Here is a 27,322-nt window from a genome sequence, read left to right as displayed (position 1 = left end):
GTGAACATGATCCAGAGCATTCATCTGGCAGATCATTAACCTTTAATACATTTTGTGATGTATCTAAGACATTTTTAAATCACATTTTATTACTGTATTCAAAAAAAAAAAACAAAAAACACAAATCCAACAACTCCCCTGCCAAATATTAGTTTTAAAAGTTACACATATATAAATAGTTACAAAAAGCAAAACATTGCCTTAGGAATTCCAGTTCCAGTAACAAAACATAGATGTATTTACTAAGATTAATGTTTAGTGTCATTGATCCGAATCCCTGTAAGCCAAAGAAGTCTATTAAAATCAATAGATTTGTCACACTAAACAAGCAGTCAATTATTAGAAGTCTTGTCTATTCACAATGAATTCCACATACTCTCTTCTTTGTGAATACAAAGTGTACTAATATATTTAGACTCTGAAGTCAAACCACAGTGTAAAAAGGATAAAGCTGTTTAGAAATTACAACAGGTCTGTTACATTTTCTACATGAAACACTGCAATGCAGCATTCTTACCTACATCTTGGTTGGGGGAGGGAAAATGCTCTTTTTGCCAGTGTAGTGCTGTACATTCTCTGTACTGCTCTTGTGAATTTTAGTACCAGACCCCCTCATGTCAAGGCTCAACTTCTAGAAGTGTATTTTAAGATGCAGTGTCTTCCTGGGCTGGAGTGCTCTGAAGTGGGAACAGATGAGGTGGCCTCAGGACTGGCAGGACTGCAGCGCCCACTGGCAACAGAACCAAGCCCATACAGAACCATGAGGTGCATCCCACCTCTCTGGTAGCTTTCATAGCCATAATTTTAAGGCCAGTAACATTAGATCCATCTCACATAAGTGACACTAGGAGACACCCCAGGCCTGTCATCAGTACAGGCCTTACTTAACAAATGGTCAGCAAAGGTAATACAGCTTTATCATAGCCTATGCTTGTTTTCAAGAGGGTTGGGGGTGTAAAGAAAGGAAGGAAAGAGACCACAATTAGACCAGGCTGCTTTTAACTACAGTGCAAACTATCTAAGACTTCAAAAAGTGACTGTGCACTGCCATTTTTTTATCTAAAAATACTGATTTCTCATCAGTACTGTTAAGGTACCCTAAACATAAACAAACTCAAATAAGACAACACTGCTGGTTTTCTCTGTATCTACACCAATAAATATACTTGGGCCCCAAGAAACCAAAACATCTGTGGTGATCTGCATTTCCAGGGGTGCCTTATGATCATCCGAATTTTTTCCTGCTTTACTTTTCTCTACTAAAACATTAGCTTTTTTGCCTACCTTTTTCTTAATCCACCTGAGCATTTTCAATGTTCTTCTTTAAATCAGCTAAAGAAAAGGTTCTGTAAGAGAAACAGGAGCCAGGGATTTGAAGGTATACCATCTTCTCAGAACATCCCAAGAGCAGAGCAGAAGAGCTAAGCCTCTGTTCTGTATCTTCCTTGTGAACAGGCACAGAACTGCTCTGTGTCTGACCAGAGACACGCTGTCCTAAAGAAAGAATCTCACACGTTGCTAAGATTAGGAGAGAAATGTACAAGAAGGTGAATATTTCTTTTCTTTTGTTTTCATTAATACAGACAAGGTAAAAACCATGACAGTTGTCTAAGCAAGACAACCTACCAACCCATCTCTTTCTCATGCAGAAAACAGATGCCATATTTGCTGACAAATCTGGGTGCTCTATCAAATGAAAAGGCAAATGACAAAATCTCCTATAACTGGGTCACTAGACAAAAATGCTACCTTCATTTATTTGGATATTGTTTCTCCAGGCTTCAGTCAGACTACTTGGCACGGACAGTAAACCAACACTTTGCGGCAGCTTCTTTGCCTTTTTGTCACAATAAATAATCACCTCAGTTAATTGTTTCTAATCCTCTCTATAAGACTTTGTCCCAGATATATATTTACCTGTCTCCAAAGCAAGCTTGTGTCTTTTTGGTAAAAGAAGATATCCTGGGCACACATTTTCTTTTTGCCAGGTCTGTATTTGTTTTGAATGTATTTTAGAAATAAATTGCAGAGGTGTCTAAGTTGGAGATGTACTGAAAATTATTCAGCTGCAGACACTATTGACATAGCACTCGTGTAGTTCTGCAGATCCCCTAACAAATAAGAACTTTCTGTGTCACACCAAATGGAGGGCACAAATAGCCAAGGATAGCAAATACTCAATCTCTAAGTTCTTGGGCTAAAACATCCTGAATGAACTTCAGTGTACGTTGGTACAGGAAAGCATCCTTCTTCTTTGGCTTACAAATATTTAGATGATTAACATCCACTGGAATAAGGTCTCCAATTCCTAAGTCTGGGAGAGGGAAAAAAAAAAAAAAGAAGAAAAAACTACTAAAGTTCATAAGATGACCTAGACTGAAAAGCACATCTTGTATTAGCAATTTCTCTCTCAAAAGCAACTTCTCCTTGTCTTCAGTGTAACTGTTTGGTCCTCATTATTTTTTAATGTGCTAGAAACATCAATGCACACTGCTACGGTCAGACAGAGCTATAAATTGCCAAAAATCCACACTGGTAAACCATTAGGCCAGAGTTCTACCATATTTGCTTGATATATACAAATGTACATTTTTTTCATATAGACAACTCTGATGACACAAAACTTCATTTACCAGCACCTGACGGACAGCAAGCACAGTTGTCACTGAGGTTTAAGCATTGACATGATCAGGGATAGGGTTTAATCAACGGTATCTTGAATCTGATCACCACTAACTGCCCATGTTCCTCACAAAAATGCTTTGATGTGGAGATTAAAAATTGGACTAGAATGAACCTGAAATATGCCACAATCACCACACACATTTCTGGGCAAATGAAATGTTAATACTATGGTATTTATTCTTTCCTGACAGCTATCACTACTAACTTTCCAGTTAAGATGCCATGACTGCCACATTCTGGTTTATTATCTATTCACTTAGCAACCTCGAAAATCCTTCACTTTGCTTTGAACTCTGTATCTTTAACCATGTAAAATTACATTGGAGCAGAACGAAGCTTTGCTTTTGTGTGCTCAAGCACACATGCAAGAAACATGGAGTGTACTGCTCATCAGCCTGCATTTTGAAGAGAACAAGTGCTGTGCCGCCGAACTGTCATGTACCCTCTAAAGGTTTGCAAGAGCGCTCACATGCTGCATTGTGTATCATCTCTAGAAGAGGAGAAATGCTACAAAATTATGAGTGCACACACAGTATTAATTTGGGCTCTGTCACTCAGCCCTCTCTTTAATTTTATTTTGGTAAATCAAAAAAAACACAACCAAAGTCCTGTTTTTCAGTCCTTGCCAATAAAATTGCATCAGCAACATTTTTGCAAACAATTGCTGCTCAAGAAGACATACTGTAAAAATACTGCTAAATATTGACTCAGAAAAACAGGGATATATAGTTCACCTTCTTCAGAGCAACTGACCTTGGACTTAAGGTAGTGGATTTAGCTGGTGGAAAGCCTGATATGAAACCCAACAAAGCCATGGTTTCTTTTCAGGGCCTTACAGATACTTTGGGCAGTGCAAAAGAAGGTTTTGCTTCATAAAAACCCAAAAATGTAAGACTTAAAACAATTCTCTAAGTTGAGCACCCATAAAAAAAGCAAGGGAAAAAACTGTCTGTTCTTCCTTCCTCCTACGAAAGGCAAAAAGATGGAGGAAACTCTTCAGGAAGAAAACTCTACTGCTTGAGTATCCAAGATGTGCTAAAAGATTCCTAACACTGAAACCCAGTTTTGTGAATTTTTTTCTCCATTAGCAGTTTACTAATTTTCTGTCTTATTTTCTTAAAGGAGGAAATAGCTAGAATTTGTGGAAGCATCTGAAACACTATTCAGCCTATCTATACAAATATAAACCACAATTAGTCATAATTCCAAAGGAAAGGACTCCAACAGTGTAACATTAGACCAGATTTTATCCTTCTTTTTTCAACAAGCAAATGTTACTTGCATTTAGAAAAACCAAAACAAACAACTGCTATTCTAAGATCTAAATGTAGCTGCTTCAGATCTCAGCAGGAAAACTGAGTTTAAACTCAGACAAAAGTTTAAGCAAAATACCCCACAACATAACAGATGCATTTTTCTAGGTCTTTCTACCACAACATTTATAAGCCTTTCTCATTATCGATGTTTACATGAATATATACAAAATAAAATAAATTAAATGGTTATTTGACTTACCTGCTGATTCCAAAGGTACGACATGCAGTTTTAACATGCTGCCTATGTGCGTGGGTAAGGTTTCTGCAAAACTCAGCACTGAAAATTTCTTGTCTTTGGCAAAAGACAAGAAGTCATCATTCAGCTCTTTAAGCGCAGGAGAATCTAAGAAAGAGCAACATAATTTTTGCAGTGTTATCTGGAACACAAGATTATAGCATTTGTCTGGCAAGACTGCATTGCTAAAGAGTTGGTTTTGAAAAATTAATATGACAGTAAAAGGAGTAGCATTTAGTCTGTAATCCCTTTTTTCCAGTTACCATACGCAACAATTGTTTAATTCTGCATAGCATAGAATTAATTTGGAAGATAAGAGTCCAAGGTCTGGTACATGTTAGTTATTACTTTGCTGAATGGCCCAAAATACTCTTTAAACTTGTTCTGACTCCCCCTTTTCTCCTCACCCCTGCAATCAATGAAACAGCTACTCAGAATCACTTGCAATAACTCAACACACAACCCAAAACATAAAAAGGGGGTTTGTTGTTTTTACCTAGTTTTTTCTGACAACACGATGGAAAAAACAAAGCTTTGTGAACACATTAGCAGAGTTCCCTGTTGTTAGATGGTAGCAAAGTGAACGTACCCTTGCTGAGTTCTTTAACCTCCACAGACGGAAAGAGAAGATATCTGGCATTTATAGAATATTCAGCCAGCTGGGAACCATGGTGAGGTACACTATAAAATATGATACCTCTGGTGTTGTTTACAATTTTATCCATTTCTGGATTCTTGGAAGCATCCACCAGCATCTTTTTGACTAGAAGACCTGGCAACAGAAACTGAATTAATGCAGGGATTTAAACCACTGTGAAAATAATGATCATGCTATATTATCCATGAAACAATTAACCGTATTCTTGCCTCATTGATTAGTCCTTCGACAGTCAAATATATAAGATTAAGCTGAAGAAAAACCAAACCAAACCTGAGAAGGCATTAATACAAAATGTCAATGAATGATGCAAATCCAATTTTGGTTTGTTTTAAGTGTTGCTAATGACATTTACCATACGCCTGATCATGGAGAAAATTTTGCCTCTGGATTTCCATTTACATGAATTTCAACTCACTGAGTTTTTAAATCAACATGTAAAACCAAACAGCAATAAAAATAGTTTCAAAATGTATATGCTATTGAGTATAACACATTAAGAAAATAGAAATCTGTTTTTCATTTTTAGGTCTTTGCAAAATTTTAAAATAAACTATTCTGAATAATTGTATTTCAATCTGAATTTGTTTAACAGCTTATTCTGAAATAAAAAGTCAAAGGAATACTTTATATCAAACAGGCAACATGCTTACCACCCATGCTATGAGATACCCACACCAGAGGTCTGTCTCCAATCCCAGCAGCTTTGAGCTTGTCAAGCAGCTCACTGCTCCTGTAAGCAATAGATTTCCTGCAAAGGAAAAATGAACACAGGTATAATGAAGCATGATAGGTTAAAAGGCAACAGTAAAACACAATGAATTTTCAGTGCTGTGTGTTTATGGAAGTGAATTAGCTACAGAAACATTAATTATTTAATTATTGTTGCTACACTGAAAAATGCCAAAAACTTTTTAAGGTTGGCTTCACATGGACAACAGAAATTGAGCTAAATTCAGTTTCTTGCTCTTGCAAGAAAGTTTTATTTTAATTTCACTTACCAATCATTTCCCTTAGCTTGACAAACTGTTTTATGGAGTTTTAAATAATTTCATTTACACACCGTAACAAAATGATGTTTTCATTTTATGAAAGCAACATCGACACATAATGAACTTTATCCCTTGCAACAGGAACATACCAAGTGTCTGACAAATGCTAAATAATGCTCCAAATGCGGAGCAACATACAGAAACTTAAAGACTAAGTGCATGATCAACCAACACATTAAAAAAAATCACAGCTAATGTCTGTTACACTTTCCAGACAAAAATCTCCCAATGCTTTGTACTGGAATAGTATGAAAGCATAATAATCTCCACTTTATAAATGAAAAGACTGAACTCTGGAAAGGATAAGTTACACTTTAGAAGCTGAAAACGAATCTGTGGTACAACCAAAACAAAGCCAACTCCAATTCTCAATCCAAGCTTGAAAGTGCAACATCATTATGCCTTGCAGTGTAACAAGAATCAAACACAGAAAGCCCTTGGATAATGAAAGCATCAGGATACCAGGGCAACCACTGTGCAAAATAATTCATTTCATCTCTATTGGTCTCAGCATTCTCACTAGAAATTGCTTTATAACACATATGAAAAAGATACTCAAATGTGTCTTTTCAGCTGAACAACAGGCTTTAGGCTAGCAGAGAGGCATAAAAATTCACTTTTGCAACAGTGAATGAGACCATACACTTAAAAGCAAACCACGTTTATGATTATATTGCCACATCTTTGTTCCTGGTAGTTAAAAATATCTTCAATATTTTTCACTTATTATTAAACATATAAAATTATAAAATAATCAAATACTATGCTTGGGTGACCATAAATAGCAGGTAATTAATTTTCCATTTTGTAATGAAAAATACATTAATCTTAGTGAAAGAAATACATGTTTATTTCTTTAAACATACTTCAGACAGACACAGAAAAGAGTTTTCTTAGAATCACAGAATCATTTAGGTTGAAAAAGACCCTTAAGATCGTAGAGTCCAACCATTAACCCAGCACTGCCAAGTCTACCACAAAACCATGTCCTTAAGGGCCATATCTGCACATTTTTGTATCACCTCCAGAGATGGGGAGACAACCACTTCCCTGGGCAGTCTCTTCCAGGGTTTGACAACCCTTTCAGTGAAGAATTTTTTCCTATTATCCAATCTAAACCTTCCCTGGTGCAACTTAAAGCCATTTCCAGTCTTCTTTGGACCTGTAACCACCTACATGCTTCTTACTGTCATTTTTCTGCCTCATTTCAAATAGGTATATTAACAGCCATGCCTTCCTTATTTTTCCCTGCTTATATGTCTTCTTTAATGCAATAATTGCATTGAGCTTTCATATAATCAGGAGGAGGGAATGAACAAGTAACAACTTCCCAGTCTATTACTCACATGTTGAAATTTTTTCTTCCCTGCACAAAGCATAATGCACTTTCAGATTCCTAACCTGTGAGCAGTCATGCACATACCTCCACTGAAGTACACAAGTTGAATCTATAGTACTAGTTACATGCTAAAGTATCTGCATAAATGTTTGAAGGACTTAGGTTCTGATTTAAAGATCACGATTACTAAGTCTAAAATTCATTCAAGCCAAAGAACCCTTACAGGCTCAAAGTATTTTTATTTTTCAGGAAGAAAATGCTTGATGGTTGCGTCTTCCTTTGACCTGTGGGTTCATCAACAGCAAAAATGCAACTCCTCTGATAATTACACTATCTGACCAAATCAGATACAATTGCTGTATTTTATGGGTTAAAGTAACACTTTTTGAACAAAGTATCTTTGTAACAGAAATAATGTGGCCAGCAGGAGGAGAGAAGCGACTGGTGAGACAATGCCTTGATTCCTGTGTTCAGTTTTGGGCTCCTCACTACAAAAAAGATTTTTAGGCACTGGAACACGTTCAGAGAAGGGCAACAGAGCCAGTGAAGGGTCTGGAGAACAAGTCCTATGAGGAGCAGCTGAAGGAGCTGGGGTTGTTTAACCTGGAGAAAAGGAGGCTCAGGGGGGTGACCTTATCTCTATGACCACCTGAAAGGAGAGTGCAGCCAGTTGTGGGTTGGTCTCTTGGCCCAGGTAACAAATGACAGGATGAGAGGAAACAACCTCAAGTTGCACCAGGGGAGGTTTAGATTGGATATTAGAAAAATTTCTTCATCAAAAGGGTTGTCAAGCACTGAAACAGGCTGCCCAGGAAGTGGTTGAGTCCCCATCCCTGGAGGTACTAAAAAGATGCGTAGATGTGACTTAGGGACATGGTTTAGTGGTAGATTTGGCAATGCTGGGTTAATGGTTGGACTTAATGATCTGAAGAGTCTTTTCCAACCTAAACAATTCTATGAAAATATATGCTTCATTTTATCAGGAGTTCAAAGTCACAGTACAGTGATTTTTTTGCTGTGCTTATGAAGCATTATAGGGTCACCTATAAATATCCCCTTTAAGATTTACATTAACTAATAGCATAGTTTAGTCTCCCCTAAACATGAGTAGAATGGACTGTAAGAATTCATGAAATTGCCAGAAGTAGCTACTCATGAGGCTAAAAAACCTCAAGCATATCATGACTATAATTAATTTTTTCCAAATTTGATTTTCCAGTGGAACACAAGATAAATTCACTGTTTCACACTAGGTGATCCCAAGGATCAGCTTTACAGGTCTCCCTCCTGCCCCCCCTCCAAATTGCAGACGCTATATTTGTTACCTGTGAGCCTCAACAGGACATTTTGCTTTCCAGTCACTCAAATGGGTGTCATATTCTACAGATAGGATTCTAAGGGAAGGACAGTCTGAAGCCAGCCATGTCTAAATTAAAAGAAAAGCAAAATCAAAGAACTTACAATTGGGGTACTTAAACTCTTGCAAGCAACTTACCAGCAATGAAGCAAAGATGTTACTATGGGGACAATATCAAGCAAGACTTTTACTCATCAATTAATCCCCAAATACATTTTACACCTGGATTATTATTCTTATTATGTGCTGGGGAACTCTAGGTTGTTCCCCAGCCACAAAGTAGGCAAAGGATGAAAACTGATCTCTAACTCATGCGTTCCTGGCTCCCTCTCCTGGGTGAAACAAGACTAAGATTACGAACAGCACTGATCAGTTCAAGTTTTACAGAGATACTTCAGTGGCTATACTGCTGTGAGTCACTTGAAGCAGTAACCACTTATTCACCAACAATACTTAAATAGCAATCTGCACATACTCAGACATCTATGTAAGAAAGGGTACTTAATTTAAAATGTAATTTTATATATCTTTTCCTCAGCAATAACATTCCATAAAAAAAAAAAAGAGCATAAGGAAAGCAGCCATGGTCGCCTATTTCATGTGAATGATATTGAAAGCACTAAACTTAGCAGAGATTTTTCCTTGCACAAATAAACAACTCACTAACAAAAATCTATCAGGAACTTGGAAAGTGCTACTTCTATAACATACTACAACTAATGTGATTCAAAAAAAACATCTGCCAGACAGATGCTAGATGCTCTGGACAGCTCTCATTAATGAGAAAACAGCAGCCATGTGTAAAAATGTTACTGCCTTTTTACCTTTGGCCAGCACTGACTATAGTCCTCTTCGCCTTCTGAGACCTTTTTATCCAAATGCCTGTCAATGTCTTGCTGTCGCCAGGTTTTAAATGCTGCTCCCAAAAGACCGTGAACAAAAAGGATGTCTGCTCTGATGGGCTGACTGATAAAGCAAAAGGAATTTTTAAGAGATATGTGTTACATATTCTTTTAGCAAATTAGAACTTTTAACCTAAGGGATGCCAAAACACTTTTTTTAACACTACATGTGATTTCTTATCTCGTGGACAGTATATCACGGTATTTCCAAGAGTACACTCAGATCAAGACAAAAGCCAGAGATACACCTAGAAGAGATATAAAAAGAGGTACAGAAAGTACCCACCTCACAAATCGTAATTTTCTATAATGAAAACCAGCTTTCCCTCCAGCTACTATTAATGCAGCTTTATCATCTAATTAGATCTCCACTGCAATCTGAGTAATACCAATGAGCCCAGGGAATAGTTGCTACTAAGTGACATAGCACGCTGGAGACTGCTTCGGTCCCAGATCCACAACTGCTATTTAAAGAGGCTAAGATGAAAATTTACTGCATCTTAGGCCAACATGTGCTGATGCCAGTAGAATAATTAAAAGGCATGGTATCCAAGACATACAGTGCAAAGGTTAAAGGGTTGCAATACATGCAAAGCAGTAATTAATCTCATGTTTTGTTTTTGGATTTTTCCATGCATTACAGTAATACCCTTTTCATGGTACTCCAACCACTTCTGTTGTTCTTCTACTTGAGAATGTAAATTCAGTCCTTTCAACCCACCAAAGAACAGGAGGAGCAGGTGATAACACTACAGCAGCACACTGATTTCAACTCTTCCACGGTTTTGTAACTGAACAGCGTAAAAAACTCGAAGTACAGCATTTACAATGTCTCCTTCTGCTTTACCTGCTACGATACTGTGGATGTAAGACATAAACACCATCTGGATATTTTTCTTCCACCGTGTCCCTGTCTAGATTAGCCAAAGCTCTGGATGCATGAGAAGACTGAATGACATGTGGGGATTTCATTACTTCAGCAAGTACAGAAACCCAACCTACATTGAGAAAATAAAGCAGTAGGTTAACTAATAGAAACATCATCCAAATGAAAGAATTAAGAAACATCACCCTTTAAACTATACTTGTGAAAACAGATGTTAAAACTTAGAAGGGTAATATCAAAATAAATTATTTCAATCCACTCTTTACTTCAGGAAAGCCAAAGATAGGTAAGTGGAATCTCCAAAATTCAAAAATTCAGAGAGGCAAGGAGGTAATGTATTTTACTACTGTTCAGCTTATGATCTGAAGGACAACGTCTTCTCAGAAGAAAAAGGAAGTGTATCTGCAGGTCAATACAGTTGTCAGAGAGAGAACAGATCTCAGGTCTCTTTTTGCAGGTAAAATGCAAGGAAGATGGTGAAAATGAATCTTAAAGCACAAGAGAGGCATAAAAAACAACCTACAGGAGCAATGGTAGGTGAAAAAAATTGATGCTCCCTGTAAGAGTAGTACAACCATTTCTATTTTAAAATCCAATGTATGAAAAACTCCTTATGGAATCAAAATATCCCTGTATTCTAAAAATACTATACTATTTATACCACAGAAACATATAGTAATTAGATTTGATACAATCGTCAATAAAATTTTAATTCATAGCTACCATGACTTACAAACACTTTATAATACTCTAACTAAAGTGTAAAATTGTCTTAAACATGGATGGGGACGTTCATAGACTACTGAAAAATTCAAAGGAATATCTTTTATGTGCACATGCAAATATATATGTGTCTCTTTCAAATCCGGATAAAACTTGTTGCTGCTAGCAAAAGTGGCCTATAAATCACAATTACATTACAGTCAAGTTCAAAAGGAAAACCTTGAAGAGAGATTATCAAATGGAGGCTGGTTTAAAAAAAGAACAATATATCTCATGAGCATTGTTTCAAAATCATGTACATTATGTTACTACTAGTATACTCAGTAAGTTGCTAGTTCAGGATAGTTCCTGTAGACTGAGGAAGAGAATGAACTGACATTTAAGTTTTGATTTAAATAATTTTTTTAAAAGAATTATGTATTTAAATTACATTTCTAAGCAGAATATATGTTGACCATTGTGCATGTTCTCCTTCAGAAGAATACTACCTAAAGTCTACTTTCACTTCTCCAAATACAATGGAGACTGCCAAGTCAGTTTGACTAAAACTAGCACAGTCTTTGGTTTTGCATTTCTCTTAAATGAGCCAAGACAAAGAGTCAAAAATAGCATTCAGAATCCTTCTGTTTCTAGATACCCCATCACAGCTACTACAAAACACATCACTTTTTCTTCCTCTTCCTGTGCCAGCAGTTTTTGCATGTAAAAGAGCCTTAGAGGTTCTTTCTTCTTATGCATCATCCAGCAATAAAAGAGAAGCTTTATCAACTCTGGACCAGCAGTATCCGACTGCTCATCTCTGGAGTTTGGTTCACTGTCTAAAATTCCTTTTGTATTGAGAGCTCTGTCCCAGGGAGCTGCTGAATCCTGTTTCAATCTCCTCCTCTACATATATGCTTTTAACAATCATAAGAATTTAGGAATAGTGCTACAACTCAGAACAAAGGCCTTTGTAGTCCAGCTGCCTTTCTTCAGAAGTGAGCAGTGTGGAAGTTGCAGAACAACAGAAGAATAGAGCAGTAAAAGGACAAATATACGGTGCTGATTCTACTCTATACCCTCTGGTTTTCTGCAGTCAGTTTGGTTTCCATGTGTAGAACTTTATGGATTTTTCTTTTAATGAATTTGTCTAATCACTTTTTGAAGCTTTGTAAATCTTCAACTATCACCATGTTTTAAGGTAATTTTTAGTTTGGTCATGCAATATATTAAAAAATATGTATTTATTTGTTCTGTCTCTTCATAATTTAATGTGCAAGAACCTTTGATCTTGCATCACGACAAACAGCAGATGACCATTCCCTCTTTGCCTTCTCTATGCCAGTGAAGAGAATTTTACAAATCTTCATTGTATTCTCTTTCAGTCGCTTTTTTCCATACTAAACATCTCAGTTTAGTTATTTGTTCTTTACGTCACAGCCATTTCAAATTTTTCATCATCCTGTGCCTTTGCTACTCCTCCCTTGTGTAACAGAGAGATTAAAAATGCACACTGTGTTTAAAAGGCAGACACCAGCTTGGACCTATACAACAGCATACTGATATTTTCTATTTATTTATTTTCTAATAAAACACTGAGATTTATTTATTTGGTACAGAACTTTCATTGTGATATTTAGAGGGTATTAAAAAAGGGGTATGAGAGAAAAGCTTAGCAAAAGTTAGTAGTCTAACTACTAGGAAAACAAGGAAGGGAAAGGCATCACATTTCACTCTGTTCCAAAAGGGTGAGGATTGCAAGTTGGTCTGTTCCCATACAAGACTAAAACACAGTAAATTAAAAAAAAAAACATGTACAAGGTAGATGATCTGTAAGAGCAGGAAACTCAAAAAAGATTTTTGCCAGTAATGTGAACCAAACATCAACAAAGTCCAAATTTTCACCATCCATCAGACTTTGGACAGCCTCTCATTGACATATATTGGCTAGGCAGCAAACAAGAGTTCTTAATCAAAACCATCTAAACAGTCTAAATGTTTTGTGTTAAAAAACCCGAACAACACCTCCCCAGCCCCACAAATATAAAACCCACACCACTGCCATGGTCCTCTTCATTTTACATAAGCACCAAATCCTCAGAAATTTTCAGAACAGAAATCTGACATTCAGACTACTCGCACTTGCTTTCCTTTTACCTGCACGTACTATGGACGAATGAAGATGTTCATCCAAAGCCATATTTCCAATAATGCGAATTATGTTCCTCTGTATCTTTGCTGAATCTTTACGTAGCTGGTATATCCTCTGTAGTAGCTGAAGGCCTCCTTTAGCTTCAATTTTATCACAGTGTGAAGAAATCTAGCATTACACAGTAAATACAGTGATAATAATTAGATATTCTGCAAAAGGTTCTTTAGGTGCTGTTAATTCACAGATCAGGGAGTTTCAAGGAGTTGATGTAATGCAGAGCACTTATTACGTGGAAACTATTATTAATCTAGAATTTATTATGCCATAGTTAAAGAGGAAGTAAATATTTTAATATGATAAATGCATGCTTCCTATGAATTGACAACCTGGAAAACACTGAGTACCATCACTTTACTCTCCTCCACATCTTAGGGAGATGAGATTGCTCTCCACTTGGCATGATCAAATTTCAACTTAAGTTCAAGAGTCTGAAAGAGGCCAATATTCTGCATTTGTTAGAGCACTATCTCAACCAGAGCCACTTGTCTTCCTGTCCATCATCCGAAATGTAAAGGTATTTCTACTTCCAAATAGTACTGCTATCATTATTGATCCTAAGGGCAACAACAGATTTTAGTCTAAGTAGATGAATATGCGCTAATTAGTTGTGCCAACTACCAATATTGGCCAAATGCTTATGACTTGAACAGACTGTCTACAGTGCTTAAAATTGCATGGTAGCTACCGAACTGCTGATATCCTCAAGTCTGGTTTCAACAGTCACAACTTGTGCAAACTGAAAATCTGGAACATAACACATTCCAGACTAAGTCAGAACTTCTATGTATATGGAAGATGTGAAAGAAACACTAGCAAACTGCACTTTATCCACCCCTACTATCAATAACAATTTGGTGTTCTCAACACTGTTTCTCAGTGGTTTAGCTTCTGAGCAATGAAGTGCACACAGAAGAGTGCAGCAACAGGAAACAAGAAGAATCACTGTTACAAAAAGTCTTCCATACTCTTCATCTGTGTCTGCAAAACAGACTGGTCCTGGGAGGCCACTGTATTAGATGCTTGCTGTGCAGTAGTCTGCCCAAAGCCAGTGGCCCCTGAAGGAGGGAGCTTTTTGACTAGATAAGGTTTGAATTCATCAGGCTACTTTACTTTGTGAAAACCTGGCACTAGAGTCAAATTAAGAGCCGCAAGAAGAGACCTGCTTGTAAGCTTTCTGAACTGATGTACACCAACTCACACAAATCCACATACTTTGCACTGAGAATTTCACATCATCAGTATCTCGATTACTGAGAAGCTGCAGAGTGGAAACACTGTTGCCTCATGATATCCATCTCCAATGACTTTAGCTGTCAGTGGGAAGTAGCCTCACACAGGATGAAATCGTTTAAGCCACCCGGACCTCAGGCATTCTCTCCTGCTTTTCTGTCTCAGAGCTGCCCTTTTACTTCTTGAAAGATACACACAGGTATACTACAGGAGAACTTGTAAGGGCTAATTAGAAACAAGAACAGAACTTACATACACTTCCCCATGAGAAAAAAAAATTAGTTTGTTACACTGCCTTTGTTTCACACCAGTCTCGGTTGTCTGAACACCCTTACAGAAGGAGTGAGGGGTAGGAGACAAAGAAATGGCAACTCCTTCCCAATACATGAGAGAGCATTAAAAAGGAATGTTTATAAATGTAGTTTTTCAGTGATAGTTTAAAGGACAAATTACCTTAGAATGCTGTACTAAAGCCTGCAAGCAAAAGAGTTCCACTGTTTCTGAAGGGATTTTACTCAATGTCTCACAATATGGAAGTCCGTTTCCTCCAAAACACCATAAGCCTCCCTGAAATGAGAAACAGTAAAAATCATAACACATGGCTACATAAAACAAGGATGTCTAAACTGAACCGTTAAGTGTATAATGATCTATAGAAATGGCTTTAAAGAGTGCACAGCATGCATACACTTTTCAAAATGTACAAACTACACAACAGTACACCACAAAAATATTTACTGTTTTTAACTGAAAATATTAATTAGATTTTCAGTCAGTAGTCTCCATAGTCTATTAACTTCAAAACATAAATAAAGGGGAAAAATGTAGGATTTTCATTTTGTTAATGAATGTCTTCTTTTAAGATCATTTGTTTAAGCGTTAAAAGCAAGACTCAAACCAAATTTAGACTTCCATAGTTGCAAAACTAAAAATAGGAGGAAAAAAAGGTCTCCAATAGGTGGCATAGCCTCTGACAACCAGTCTCTCAATCACAGAGCAGAAAGAGCAGCATAACCTCAACAAAAATCAAAATTCCTACAAGTGCAGTGTCTTACCAAAGCTCACTTTATAGCAAGAGCTCTGGTTGTGAAAAAAATAAAGGAGTGATAGTATAAAAATAACACACATAACTCTGTTAGAGGAACTACAGAGTTATTGCACTTCGAAATCTCCAAATGTAGGCTGACAAGCATCACTATTAAAATGAATTCACGTTTGCTATTGCATCTTATAAAAAATAATAATCACTCATTAAAGAAGTCACAACTTTTAAATAAAAAATAAAATTCACAAGAAAGAGTGGATGAAAGTGGCACTACAATTATTATTTTTAAGCAATAATGGCACTTTAAATGATGTTCCTAAAACCACTAAGGAAGCTGTTGCACTGTTGAAGAAACCCTAGTTTCCAAGTTCAGACAGACCACTAGACTATTCCATTTCTGGTTTGGTAACAGGGATCTGTTCCAGTGAGGAATTTCCACGTGATATAACAGAGTTTACTATTTGAGGTGTGCGAACAACTACTGGTTTGCTAGTAAGACTTAACAGAGGTTCAATCATCTCTGCAGTAAGTGAAAATTCAAACAACAGTAAGATAAAATGTGAAAAATCACTTTATGAGCACTACAAGGGGAAGGAATGTTTTGGATAAAATGTTGAAATATCTGCTTAATGGGAAGGTTTGAAGGATAGAATCTTTCACTAGACCTTTCGACTAATACAGATGGGAAACACAAACAAGCTTTCAAGCAGACAGTCTGTATTTAGAAGAGATTTCGCTTATGTTCTGTAGTCACAAAGTCTCTGTATTTCTCTTCCTCTTATAATGTTCAAAAATGTGGAAATAGGTTTATATCTTTGAGGTCTGCAGGAACAAAGAACCCAAAGAGTTCTACTTTGCAGATGGGAACTCACCCTTTGTGCAGCAAGAGTCTGGCTACTTTCACGTAAAGCAAGAGATGTGAAGTACTGCACACATGGATCAAGACCAGTCTGAGGTAAAGATACTAACAACAAGCGAAGCTCATCTTCTATGGGATAATCCTGCAAGAAGTAAGCACAAATAGCTTTTAGTTTTGTTGAAAGCATGAAGCAAAACACAGAGAAAATAAATATTTGACATAATGGAATTAGTCATACTAATGAGGCCATAAAATACGAACCCTGGACTTAAGTGCTCTGCAACTCTTTAGTAGTTATATCTGTAAAGGCTTTGAAAACTGGTAATTCTAAAACCACCAAATAAGTGAGGAAGAGTTTCATACTTTACACTTCATACTTTGGTATGTTCCTCTTGGCACAGGAACCTTAAAAGTTCACTCTTAACTACACAGTAATTTTCCAGAATCAGAGAATATCCTAAGTTGGAAGTGACCTACAAGGATCATTGAAGTCCAACTCCTAGCCCTGCACAGGACCACCCCACAAATCACACTGTGTGCCTGAGAGCTTTGTTCAAACACTTCTTGAACTCTGTCAGGCTTGGTGCTGTGACCACATCCCTGGGGAGCCTCTTCCAGTGCCCAATCACCCTCTGGGTGAAGACCTTTTCTTAATATCCAACCTAACCCACTCCCTACACAATTTCAGGCCATTCCATCGGGTCCTGTCACTGGTCACCACAGAGAAGAGATCAGTGCCTGCCCCTCCTCTTCCCCTCACCAGGAAGTTGTAGACTGCAATGAGGTCTCCCCTCAGTCTCCTCTTCTCCAGCTGAACAGACCAAGTGACCTCAGCCACTCCTCATAAGGCTTCCTCTCAAGGCCCTTCACCATCTTTGTTGCCCTCCTTTGGACGCTCTCTAACAGCTTTATATCTTTATATACTGCACACAGTACTTCAGGTGGGGTCGCACCAGCTCAGAGTAGAGCGCAACAATCACCCTCCTCAGCTAGCTCATGATGCTGTGCTTTTGGTGACACTCCATTAAAATGAATGTATAAATTACTAGCAAAAAATAAAGACAACATTTCTTTTAAGCTTTTATATTCAAAATATTCATACAGGTGTTCATTTAACAATCCGTAGATCAATTGATAGATTCAACAAAGTTGAATAACAAAGTTTATTTGCCCACAGTCATGGAATTCACAGTTATTCTAATCCTGGTTGCAATTCGACACGGAGACTTTTGTGATAATTAGAGTTGCCACAATGATTTGCTTCAATTTGCTAAGCAGTAGATTGGGAACTCTTAGCTTCAATCACTTAGTAATCATACTCCTGTAAAAATATATACACAACCATATACTAGTATAACCTAATATAAGAAAGGAAAAACTGAACATAACACCATGAACCTAAGTTGGTGTTTCAGAGTTTTGTTGGTTAACATATACAGGTAGTTTCTGACAGGTAGTTTTTGTCAGGGACTTCTGCCAGTATTCATTCTATCAGCATTACAAAACACCTCATATATTATGCTTTGTGTGCCAATTCTGTTTATTGAAGAAGCTGATGATGGTATGACTGCTCTGACCATCATGTATATAATATATATACACACCCTTAAAAATTACCTTAGAAAGAAAAACCAAGGCCAAATTTATCCAATAAAGATTTGTTGACACCCAAAACGTGGCAATGAAGAGGTGGGTCTAGAGCAGAGCACCACACTAGCACTGAGGATGCAAAGGCCTCCAGGAACACTACCTATATGTAGGATTCTGTCAGGATCAACAAGGCGATCCAGGATGACTTCTTCGCATTGCCCATTAGGTACAGACAAGCAGTGTGTGTATCATACTGGTAACTGGTTCAGACTTCACTGCTGGTAAATATGTACTGTGGATATACAGTTCAAGAACAGTAATTGAGCAATGTGTTCAACCTTATTTCTTTCCATCATGCCATTCGCTAATGCAGATATACCCCAGGGGTATATCATATCTTACAGTTTTGTATTTTAGTCTTAATTTTACTACTAGTTAGTTACTTTAGAAGAACTCTACTTCTAACAACAGACAACAACAACAAAAACAGTAAAAACAAATAAGCAACTAAGAATCATCTAATACCTACTTTTCATTTACTTACAGTCTTTATTTTTGGCAATGGTGGTGGAGGCAGGAAAAAGCGAAGGTCAATACCTTTGGATCGAGCCAAACCAATAGCAGTCCTTTGATCACAGGTTTGAGCAACTGTACCGTATTGATAATCTGTCATACAAGAATTTCAATGTTAGGGTTAAAACTAACCTTAAACATTTCATTTGGTTTTAAATTAAGTTTCTGATCTACTTTGTAAATACATTTGAAAAAAGAACCACCTCTCTGCAATCTACTTAAACAAGTTCTGATTTTGTAACCACAAATTCCAGAAGTTAAAAACTGCAGACGTTAGATCAGCACTATGCTGAACTGAAATACACCTGGGCTCTAACTGTTCATTATAGACCAGTTTGACATAGGTCCTCAGGTATAATTTGAGCACAAGCAAAAGCAAATGTTCAGTATTGCCACTGTGAAAGGAATATAAGAACTACAAACCGAAGCTTGAGTTAAAATTTAAAAGGCATCGTGCATACTCTTCTGCATACATTATTAAAAACCAGAGCCTTAAATCCAAATACTGCAAAGAGATCACCCCAAATTTCAAATGATACAAAAAGCCACATTTCATAAGATTGATAGCACAGCACAGTTTTAAGTAGCCTTTCCTTAATGAAAATACAAGAGAGACTTTCAGTTACTCTACTGAAGGGAAAGCAGACTTAAAGAGCAACTACTCTTCCTTTCCAAAACCTACTTACTTTACAGCTGGAAAAACTGAAAATTACATACTGAAATTCAGTGGCAAACTGAAGGGAAGGAAAATAAAAATTTGCTTCTATTTTTGTTACTGTTATTCAATTCTAGAACAAAACTGACAAGTCATTTAAAATATAATTTTCACACTCACAGATTGGTCATATTTTTTCTTCAGTGTAGATCACTTACACCTGCAAACTGAATTCACTGGAGCTGTGTTTTGGACAAGCTGAACACTTTGGTTCTAGTTGTGAAAAGTTAGCACACACTTTCAATCTTAAATTTTCTTGGACTCCATTTTGAAGTATCAGGTTATAAAAAAAGCCCGTTTCCCTCGTAAGGCAGTTGGCAAGAACAATAAGTGTTTGTGAAACGTCCAAATACTACAACAATGAGCACTACAGAGAAAGGGAGATAACAAAAAGCAACTAAATTCCTAATACTGGACATCCTGTGCTCTGAGATCCTGAGATCACCCACTAACAGACAGTATTCTCCTACAAACACCAGACAGTTACACTAAATTAGTACACAAAGCTTCAGTTTTGGTACAGCCTAGCTTTCAGATGTTTTCAAACACAATTTGTTGATGTAAATTCCCCATGGAAATTAATTAGATTTTTAAAGAGGTGATTTGAAACAAAATAAATCCCATGGCTTGGAGCTGCATTGGAAGACTGAAAGATCCTCAACTGACTGAATTACCAGACTAATGAGAATCCAGAACAGAATGTCACCTAGTTTATGTGGTCTAGTGATGGAGTGACGAGAAGGACACACATATACACATACACACACACCTCCCCTTGGGGTTTCAAGGATATTTGCTGCTAGAGCAACAGGGTGAGCTTATTACTACTAAATAATAACTAGGACAAAAAAGGCTTACAAATCATGTTTACACATACAAGTCCTTTACCTCTGGTTTGTCATTACTACATATCAGCTTCTAACCAACTTTTATCAACTTAACCATGGCTTTAAACTCACTCCTACAGAGCCTTATAAAAAAATCACTGTCAGAACTTGTGACTGTGTAAGCAGTCCCAATAGAAAACCCTAGGAATAAGGAGCATGAACGGCTCTCCCACAACACAGCAATGGTTGGAATTCTCTGGTGGGAAACAGAGAGAGGCCTGCACTGCAGACACACACTGTGTCAGGGTGTTAGGAAAGAACAGCTACTTGAAATGTAAATAACTCCCCCACATTTTAGACCAAATTTCAGAGCATATTTATGCTTCTTGCAGCTACTAGCTTTTCTTCATGTTGGCAGCAGACTTGGAACAGCTAACTGAGACTTTGTTGCATTTCTGGGATGAATTAGGCTACATCAGCACACATTACCACGCCAGTGATTGTTGCTTGCCAGGTCTTGTACAGCCTGCAGTCGGACCATTTTGTCTTCTGACTGAGTTCTCTTTAAGAGAAGCCATAAGGCACACTCATGCTCTTCTCCATCAAATGTACTGAACTGTTCTTTTAACAAGAAACAAATGAAACACACCTTATTATTAATGAGCATCTTAACAGTCACGTTGCCATTTGCTGAGTAAGGAAAAACATTTCTTTTAATATCTGAATATTAGTTGTTAACAGTAATTTAGAGTGTAATGTTTTAATATTAAATTAGTACAATAAAAAAATCACAGAATGACATCAGGAAAATGCTGATCCTTAAATGGTGGGTTTAATTCATTTTAGTGGCACCAAGTTGATATTTCAAATATATGTGACAACCCCTGGCTGGCACTTATCAACCAGCAACTTTTGAGGCTCTGACCTTGAACAATTAATTTCATAGGATGACATGACATTTCATAGGAGGTGCATATTGTTATAATTATTTAACAGACAGTTAAATGAGAATAGACAGTATGCCTCAGGAACAGAGTTTCATATACAAATTGAAGTTCTTATTGTAAATTACTCTGAAAAGCAGTGACACTTACAAATAGACTGTGCTGCTTTCAGTTAATATTATCAATTCTGATGAAAACATAACATACTTTTCTATAATGAGAGTATTTCATCCCACGAATACCTTTTGTACACAAAACTGGTATCAAATATTAACTGGTATCTTAAGCTTTAAATCTCTTCTGAAACAGGAACAAAATGAAATCTCCTCTTAATCACTGCTTTTGTTTACTTTAAGAAAAAGAATGGTTTTAATACATAGAAAATAGACAACCGATAATCCATATTAATATAGAAATTATAAGTTATATTATCACTGCATCAAACAGAAAAGAACATGTTAAGTTTGTGAGAAAAAATATTTTACTTTCTAAAAGTCCTACTTCTCACTGTTAAAAAACAACAATAATAGATAAACTCATGCTTTCAATACCTACCATTAAAAGGTCTCCGGAATATTTTAGCTTCAGTTTCTAGAATTTTCCTCACTGCTTTATGGATTTCTTTTCTGGCTTTGTATGTGATCCCTACAAGAGTATTTTTGTATTACTGGAAGTCTGAAAGACTTGTAAATACATGAAAAAAAATACACACACATATACATATGGACATTTATAAAGAAAATTATCTCATATATAGAGAACTATGTATAGAAAGAACGATCTTAAAAAAAAATAATCAGTCACCATCTTAAAATAAATTTGGTGACATTTTTTGATAACAGATCTCAGGAAATATAACTTTCCTTACTATATAAGGGCGACTTCCAGAAACATTCTATTCTCTTAAAATTCTGTTTTTAAAACACAAACAATTATGCATCTTACCTTGATATTCACTTGGATTTAGAGAAGCTGTACGTACGTATATATATGATTTAAGTTTTTCTTGATGTAGAGCTTGAGTATCAATTTGCAGCAACTTATTTAAGGACAGGACTTCATATGTAATGAATACAAAACCTCTTTAAAGAAAAGAGAACTGCATATGAGTATTAACTAAAAAAATATGATGGCAAAACCAGTTAACAATCACTTTGCTATAAAGCATCCAGATTTTACCACATACATAATAGTCTGCAAATTATTTTCATTTCACAAAGTAGAGAAAAGGCTATAAAATACTTGAAATAAGTAATAACTATCAGAAATTATGCTTCCAAGCCATATTCCACCACGTCTATTGTGGTGGAATGGACAATATCCCCTGATATTGTCACATTTTTTGAGAGATACACATATTAAACTTTTAACTGGGTACATAAGTTACTTAGATGCTTATCAGTTACAACTTACCCTAGTATAAGCGATCCAGTTACCTTTCCAATTTTTCCTTGAAAAAATGAAAAACTCATGTCAAACAAAGTTGTGTGCATCACCTCAATATTAACGTAATTACCATTTGATTATTGAACAGTAAGAACACCAGTCACTAAGAATAAGCTTTTAAAATTTTTCTATTGCTCTCCACCTTTCAGGAAATCATTAACCAAAATTTACAACCAGAGAAAACATTACTTGATTAGAATTTCCTGCTCTCCTAAGCAAGATGATAAAACATGTATCTTGCCACTGCTATTTGCTTTGAGTATTGCTACCTCTCAATTGCATTCATTGCTCAGTTGCAGGAATCAACAGTAAACTTTCTCTGCCTGTATCACTAGCAATCATTTTGAACTCTAAATTATTTTAAGAAGTTAATTTTTTCTTACATGGTGTATATTATTACATACAGGAGTATGTACATTCTTTGAAAAGTCCTGCAGTCTCCATAAGAAAATTATTTTTTAAAATAATTGTATCTAATTTCTAAAGCTAATAAACACATGCTACTTGTAACAATTTTCCTTTTAAGTCTAATAATTTCTGTCAGATTTCAGCTATTTTGTCCCTACCACATTGATCTGATTATCTGAATATTAAGGATCTCTATACAGAGAAACTCTTTATCATTACCAGTAGCAGCAAACCCAATGGAACCCATCTCACCTATCATGAATAATTTCTTTTCCTCAGCATGAATTGGGAGATTTGCCCCACAACCACTGCTACCAGCTTCCGTCTTTGTGAGACCATAAGAATTTGGCATGCAGACAAGAGGCAGCAGCTACATGTTGAAGAAATAACTGGCAGAGAAGTTTGAAAAAGAAAAAAATGCAATGCTTCCTGTAGAGTAGAAATTGAAATATCCTATCTTTAATGCTCAGAAACAAACTGTAAGAATCGTCACTCTATGCAGAAAGCACCAAAGAAAGCAGGGACTAAGCAAGAAAGACTGCAGAATTAACAACACGATATAAAATAAATAATAGAAACAAACTTTATTCCCCATTTTTTGACGTAATTATTTCATGGCTCTAGAAGTTACCAAAAAAATCAGATACAAGTGGAGTTTAAGATAGCTTAATGAGACCACATTTAGTGAGGAGAGGACCTCCCATCATGTTTGTATCTGTTCCCAAATAATCTGCTGGTGTCATTTTACAGATCACTATGCAAAGCAAGGTCAGACACAGATAGGCACTTCAGGTTAATAGGAGCTTTTAAACACAAAGTCTTCAGCGATTTAGAACTTCAGTTCTAAACAATGTATAATATCATACCATTCCTTTTTATTGACACTTCAGATCAATACATAATGAACTGTACTTACTGATATTCCAGGGTAGGTGTGTTTTCGTGGCTGAACCTGAGGTTCCTATTTGTCTGTAGCAAAATATACAGTAAGCAGACACTGACATTCTGTGTATTAAAAAAAAAAAAAGTAATGATTGATTTGAGTTACAGCAGAAAACCTGCAGCAGATTTTCCTGTCTTTTTACAGAAAAGGTCATGATAGCAAATGTCACAATAAACCATACTTGTGTCCTTTTACTCCCTATAAAGTGCTCCAATTAAAAAATCTATAAACTCTTTAATTTAATGGGCTGCATTTCAATCACAAGAAAAGTTTAAAGCAGTTTTTCATCAATTATGTGTTACTGTTGATTTTAGTAAGTATGTATCTCCAATTAACTTCTCTGTTTCTAAATTTCCTTTTCTACTTCTTGGTAACTCCCCGTAAAATACCACATATGCTCATGTCTCCATCAAGACATTACTCTATATGACATGGGCTTTAATACCAACTGCTTTTAAAGTTTATAACTGATTGTGTTAGCAAGTAAGTCTTTCATTTTGATTAACAAGGCTCAAGGAACTACTAGATATTTTTGACTTTAAATGGCAAACCTAACTAATACTTAAAGAATGTGAAACCTCTACAGTTATTAAAAATCAGTACTGTTTCTCAAATGCTCTGATTTCATGGGCTCATGAAACCCACAGGGCATGCTTACAGGTAAAACATGCATCTCATTCTAAAAAGGTTCTAACATGTGCAAAAGAATGAGAATCTAGCCTCAGTCATGAAGAAGAGAACCCTTTCTAAAATTAAGACCTGAGCAATTCAACATTATGAAGCCACGGGATACCAACAAAATAACTGCACTGTATTCATTGAATGCTGAAATCAAACTAGATTTTTTTTTTAAGTCACAAACATACATATATTAGAACTACCAAAGTTCTGAATGTACAGGCAAGCCAATGCAAGCATGAATTTTCTTGACAGTAGCAGTCTTCATGAAGGTAATATGAGAGTCCTTCAGAATTATGAAAAGATTTATTCTTCTAATATATATGATGCAAGGCACTCAATTTTCCTGGTTTTACAGGCAGGAAGATGAGTTAAGAAAAATTTGCTGTAACTTCCATACACTTTCTGGATATTACCTTGACTCTTTTAACAAGTGGGACTATTCATGAAGGACTATGCACTTTAGCCCACTGATCAAGGCTGTATCTTAACCTCTGCACAATGAGGTTAAAAGAAAATATAGTTATATTAGTCAAGCACAGAAAAACAAGTCCATTTAGGCCAGGCAAAAGCACCAATTCGTGTTCCTACCACTCACACATACTCACCATTTTATGTATTAGCAAAAGTTACTGCCTTTATATAAGAAGTTACTTTCTTTATATAAGAAAAACTTGTCTAAATTAGGAAAATTTAAAAACTGGCTTTGGCAACCCACAACAACAAAGTTCTGCATGTTACTTCTGACGAAGACCTCCTCCCAAGTCTTAGCTGATAGAACACGTAGTATTTTTAGCACAAGCATTATGGAAAAACCCAGAAAGAATATGAAACGTAATAATCACAAAAATACACAAAAAAACCATTTTTGCATACACTGCAGCAGTGACATGAAACTTGTATTTTATAAGTGAAATTTTAGTGACTGCATTGATGCATTTATACTAACTGAAATACTGAGTTTATGTGTTTAAGTGGATTTAAAACCACACCAATATCTCTCCCATATCAATCACATTCTTATGTTGCAAACATAGTCATTCTTATTAAGTAACAAATTAGGTCTATATCACCACAATCACAATTAACTCAAAATGATAATATTGAATTTAAGGTAATCTCTACAGACCAAGAAAAACGCTTATATCACTTTTATTGTCAGTGTCCAATTCCTCTAAACAAGGGGTTTCTGTTTGTTTCCTTCCATTAATGTGTCTTCCTCTTTTCTCATTTCCCCAAAAGTTTTGATTTTTCACTTGTCTCTTGCTTGTGTTTGGGGCATTTTTGAAAAATGTCAGTATTACCCCAGCACTCCCACAATCACTGCCAGGAGACTACTTTTTGACTTCTGTCATTTCAACATTGTGCTTATACATTCACTTCAGCAGAGTACACAACACTGTGATACACTTTGAAGACACCAATAATCAGTCCTCTAGAGACACCTCTCCCGCCTCCAAAGTCTGTCTCATGGCAGTTCCTTTACTACCTTTATTCACAGAATCACACCCATTTATTCTTCTCCCTAGCCACAGTCTATAACCGCAATAAACATGTGGTTCAGTGACAGCAGGTGCCACAATTACTTGAATCTGAAACAAGCACCTGCAAACACAGGAGGCCAAAATGAGTGCCATTTCTCTGCTGCCAGGAGCCTCTGTTCAGGTCCAAGAGTGCACACAGAATCATAGGGGTTCGACTGGACCTTAAAGATCATCTAGTCTCAACCCTCCTGCCATGGACAGGGACACCTCCCACTAGACCAGGTTGCTCAAGCCTTTTCCAAGCTGGCTTTGAATGCTGCCAAGGTTGGGGCACCCACAACCTCCCTGGGCAACCTGTTGCAGGACCTCACCATCCTCAGAGTAAAGAATTTCTTTCTAATACCCAAACTAAATTTCTCCTTTTTCTCTTGTACCCATTATTCCCTGTCCTATCACTGCAGTTCCTGACTGAGAGCCTCCCTGCAGGCCCCTTCAAATCCTTTAAGGCTGCTATGAGATCTCCATGAAACCTTCTCTTCAACAAGCTGAACAGCCCCAGCTTTCTCAGCCTGTCTTCACAGGGGAGGTGCTCCAGTACTCTTATCAAATTCGAAGCCCTCCTCTGGACCGGCTCCAGCAGGTCCATGTCCTTCTTACGCTGGGGGCCCCAGAGCTGGATGCAGCTTTACAGGTGGGGTCTCACCGGAGCAGAGTAGAGGGGCAGAATCATTTCCCTTGCCCCGCTGGCCACACTCCTTTTGATGCAGTCCAGGATTTGGGTTGGCCTTCTGGGCTGCGGGCGCACTTTACCGGCTCATATCGAGGATTTTATGTTTAGGGATATACGCAAACATAACGCGAAAGGACCCATTTTGCAGCCTGTTTCACGGCCGGTCCGGACAGCTGCGAGCCCCCTCCCGCACCAGGGGGTGCGGTGCCCACCTGCCTGTCACGAACCCACCGTGGGGCAGGGGCGCCGCTGCCTCGGGACTGCGACACTGGGGCTTATTTAAAAAAAAAACACGTACCCGGGGGTGGCTTTGTGCCTCTTTCCGAAGGGGTTCAGAAACAAAACAACCTGCTACCCCGAGACGCCCCCCGTGACCCGCCCCGTCCCCGTGTCCCGGCCGCCATGCCCCCACCCCGCTCCAGCAGCGCGGCTCCCACCTTCCGCCTCCGCCGCCGCTCCCCATGGCGGCGCCCGCGCGCCCGGTGACGCCAACCCGCGGGCGCTGC

The 27,322-nt window shown here is 37.2% G+C and overlaps 1 protein-coding gene across 3 annotated transcripts; it reads right to left on the bottom strand.

Annotated features, from left to right (window-relative positions):
• Positions 1-19: 19 nt before the first annotated feature.
• SERAC1 (serine active site containing 1) lies at positions 20-27,322 on the bottom strand. Of its 3 annotated transcripts, XM_027634101.1 has the most exons (18): positions 27,254-27,279; positions 23,898-23,986; positions 23,234-23,370; positions 22,541-22,577; positions 22,073-22,209; positions 21,683-21,772; positions 20,673-20,804; positions 18,613-18,734; positions 16,492-16,620; positions 15,028-15,141; positions 13,290-13,452; positions 10,392-10,542; positions 9,467-9,608; positions 8,611-8,711; positions 5,548-5,645; positions 4,826-5,008; positions 4,201-4,344; positions 20-2,314 (listed from the first exon to the last, which is right to left on the bottom strand). In XM_027634101.1, the coding sequence occupies exons 3-18, from the start codon at positions 23,331-23,333 to the stop codon at positions 2,178-2,180; spliced, it is 1,980 nt and encodes a 659-aa protein (XP_027489902.1). In that variant the 5' UTR covers positions 23,334-23,370; positions 23,898-23,986; positions 27,254-27,279; the 3' UTR covers positions 20-2,177. The 3 variants fall into 3 exon arrangements, with proteins under 3 accessions (XP_027489902.1, XP_027489901.1, XP_027489903.1); XM_027634100.1 differs by lacking the exon at positions 23,234-23,370 and having other exon boundaries at positions 27,254-27,322; XM_027634102.1 differs by lacking the exon at positions 27,254-27,279 and having other exon boundaries at positions 23,234-23,410.

Source organism: Corapipo altera, unplaced genomic scaffold, assembly GCF_003945725.1.
Source record: "Corapipo altera isolate COAL_440 unplaced genomic scaffold, ASM394572v1 2b, whole genome shotgun sequence".
Lineage (NCBI taxonomy): Eukaryota > Metazoa > Chordata > Aves > Passeriformes > Pipridae > Corapipo > Corapipo altera.
This window is presented reverse-complemented; position numbering and strand designations above follow the sequence as displayed.

Excerpts from the sequence above, each read along its gene's own strand:
- SERAC1 (XM_027634100.1), bottom strand. The coding sequence starts at position 27,279 with ATGGGGAGCGGCGGCGGAGGCGGAAG. Across the intron at positions 22,210-22,540 it reads ACTGGATCGCTTATACTAGG|AGGTTTTGTATTCATTACAT; the intron begins GTAAGTTGTAAC and ends TTTTCTTTAAAG. Across the intron at positions 4,345-4,825 it reads GGTTAAAGAACTCAGCAAGG|ATTCTCCTGCGCTTAAAGAG; the intron begins GTACGTTCACTT and ends GCTCTTTCTTAG.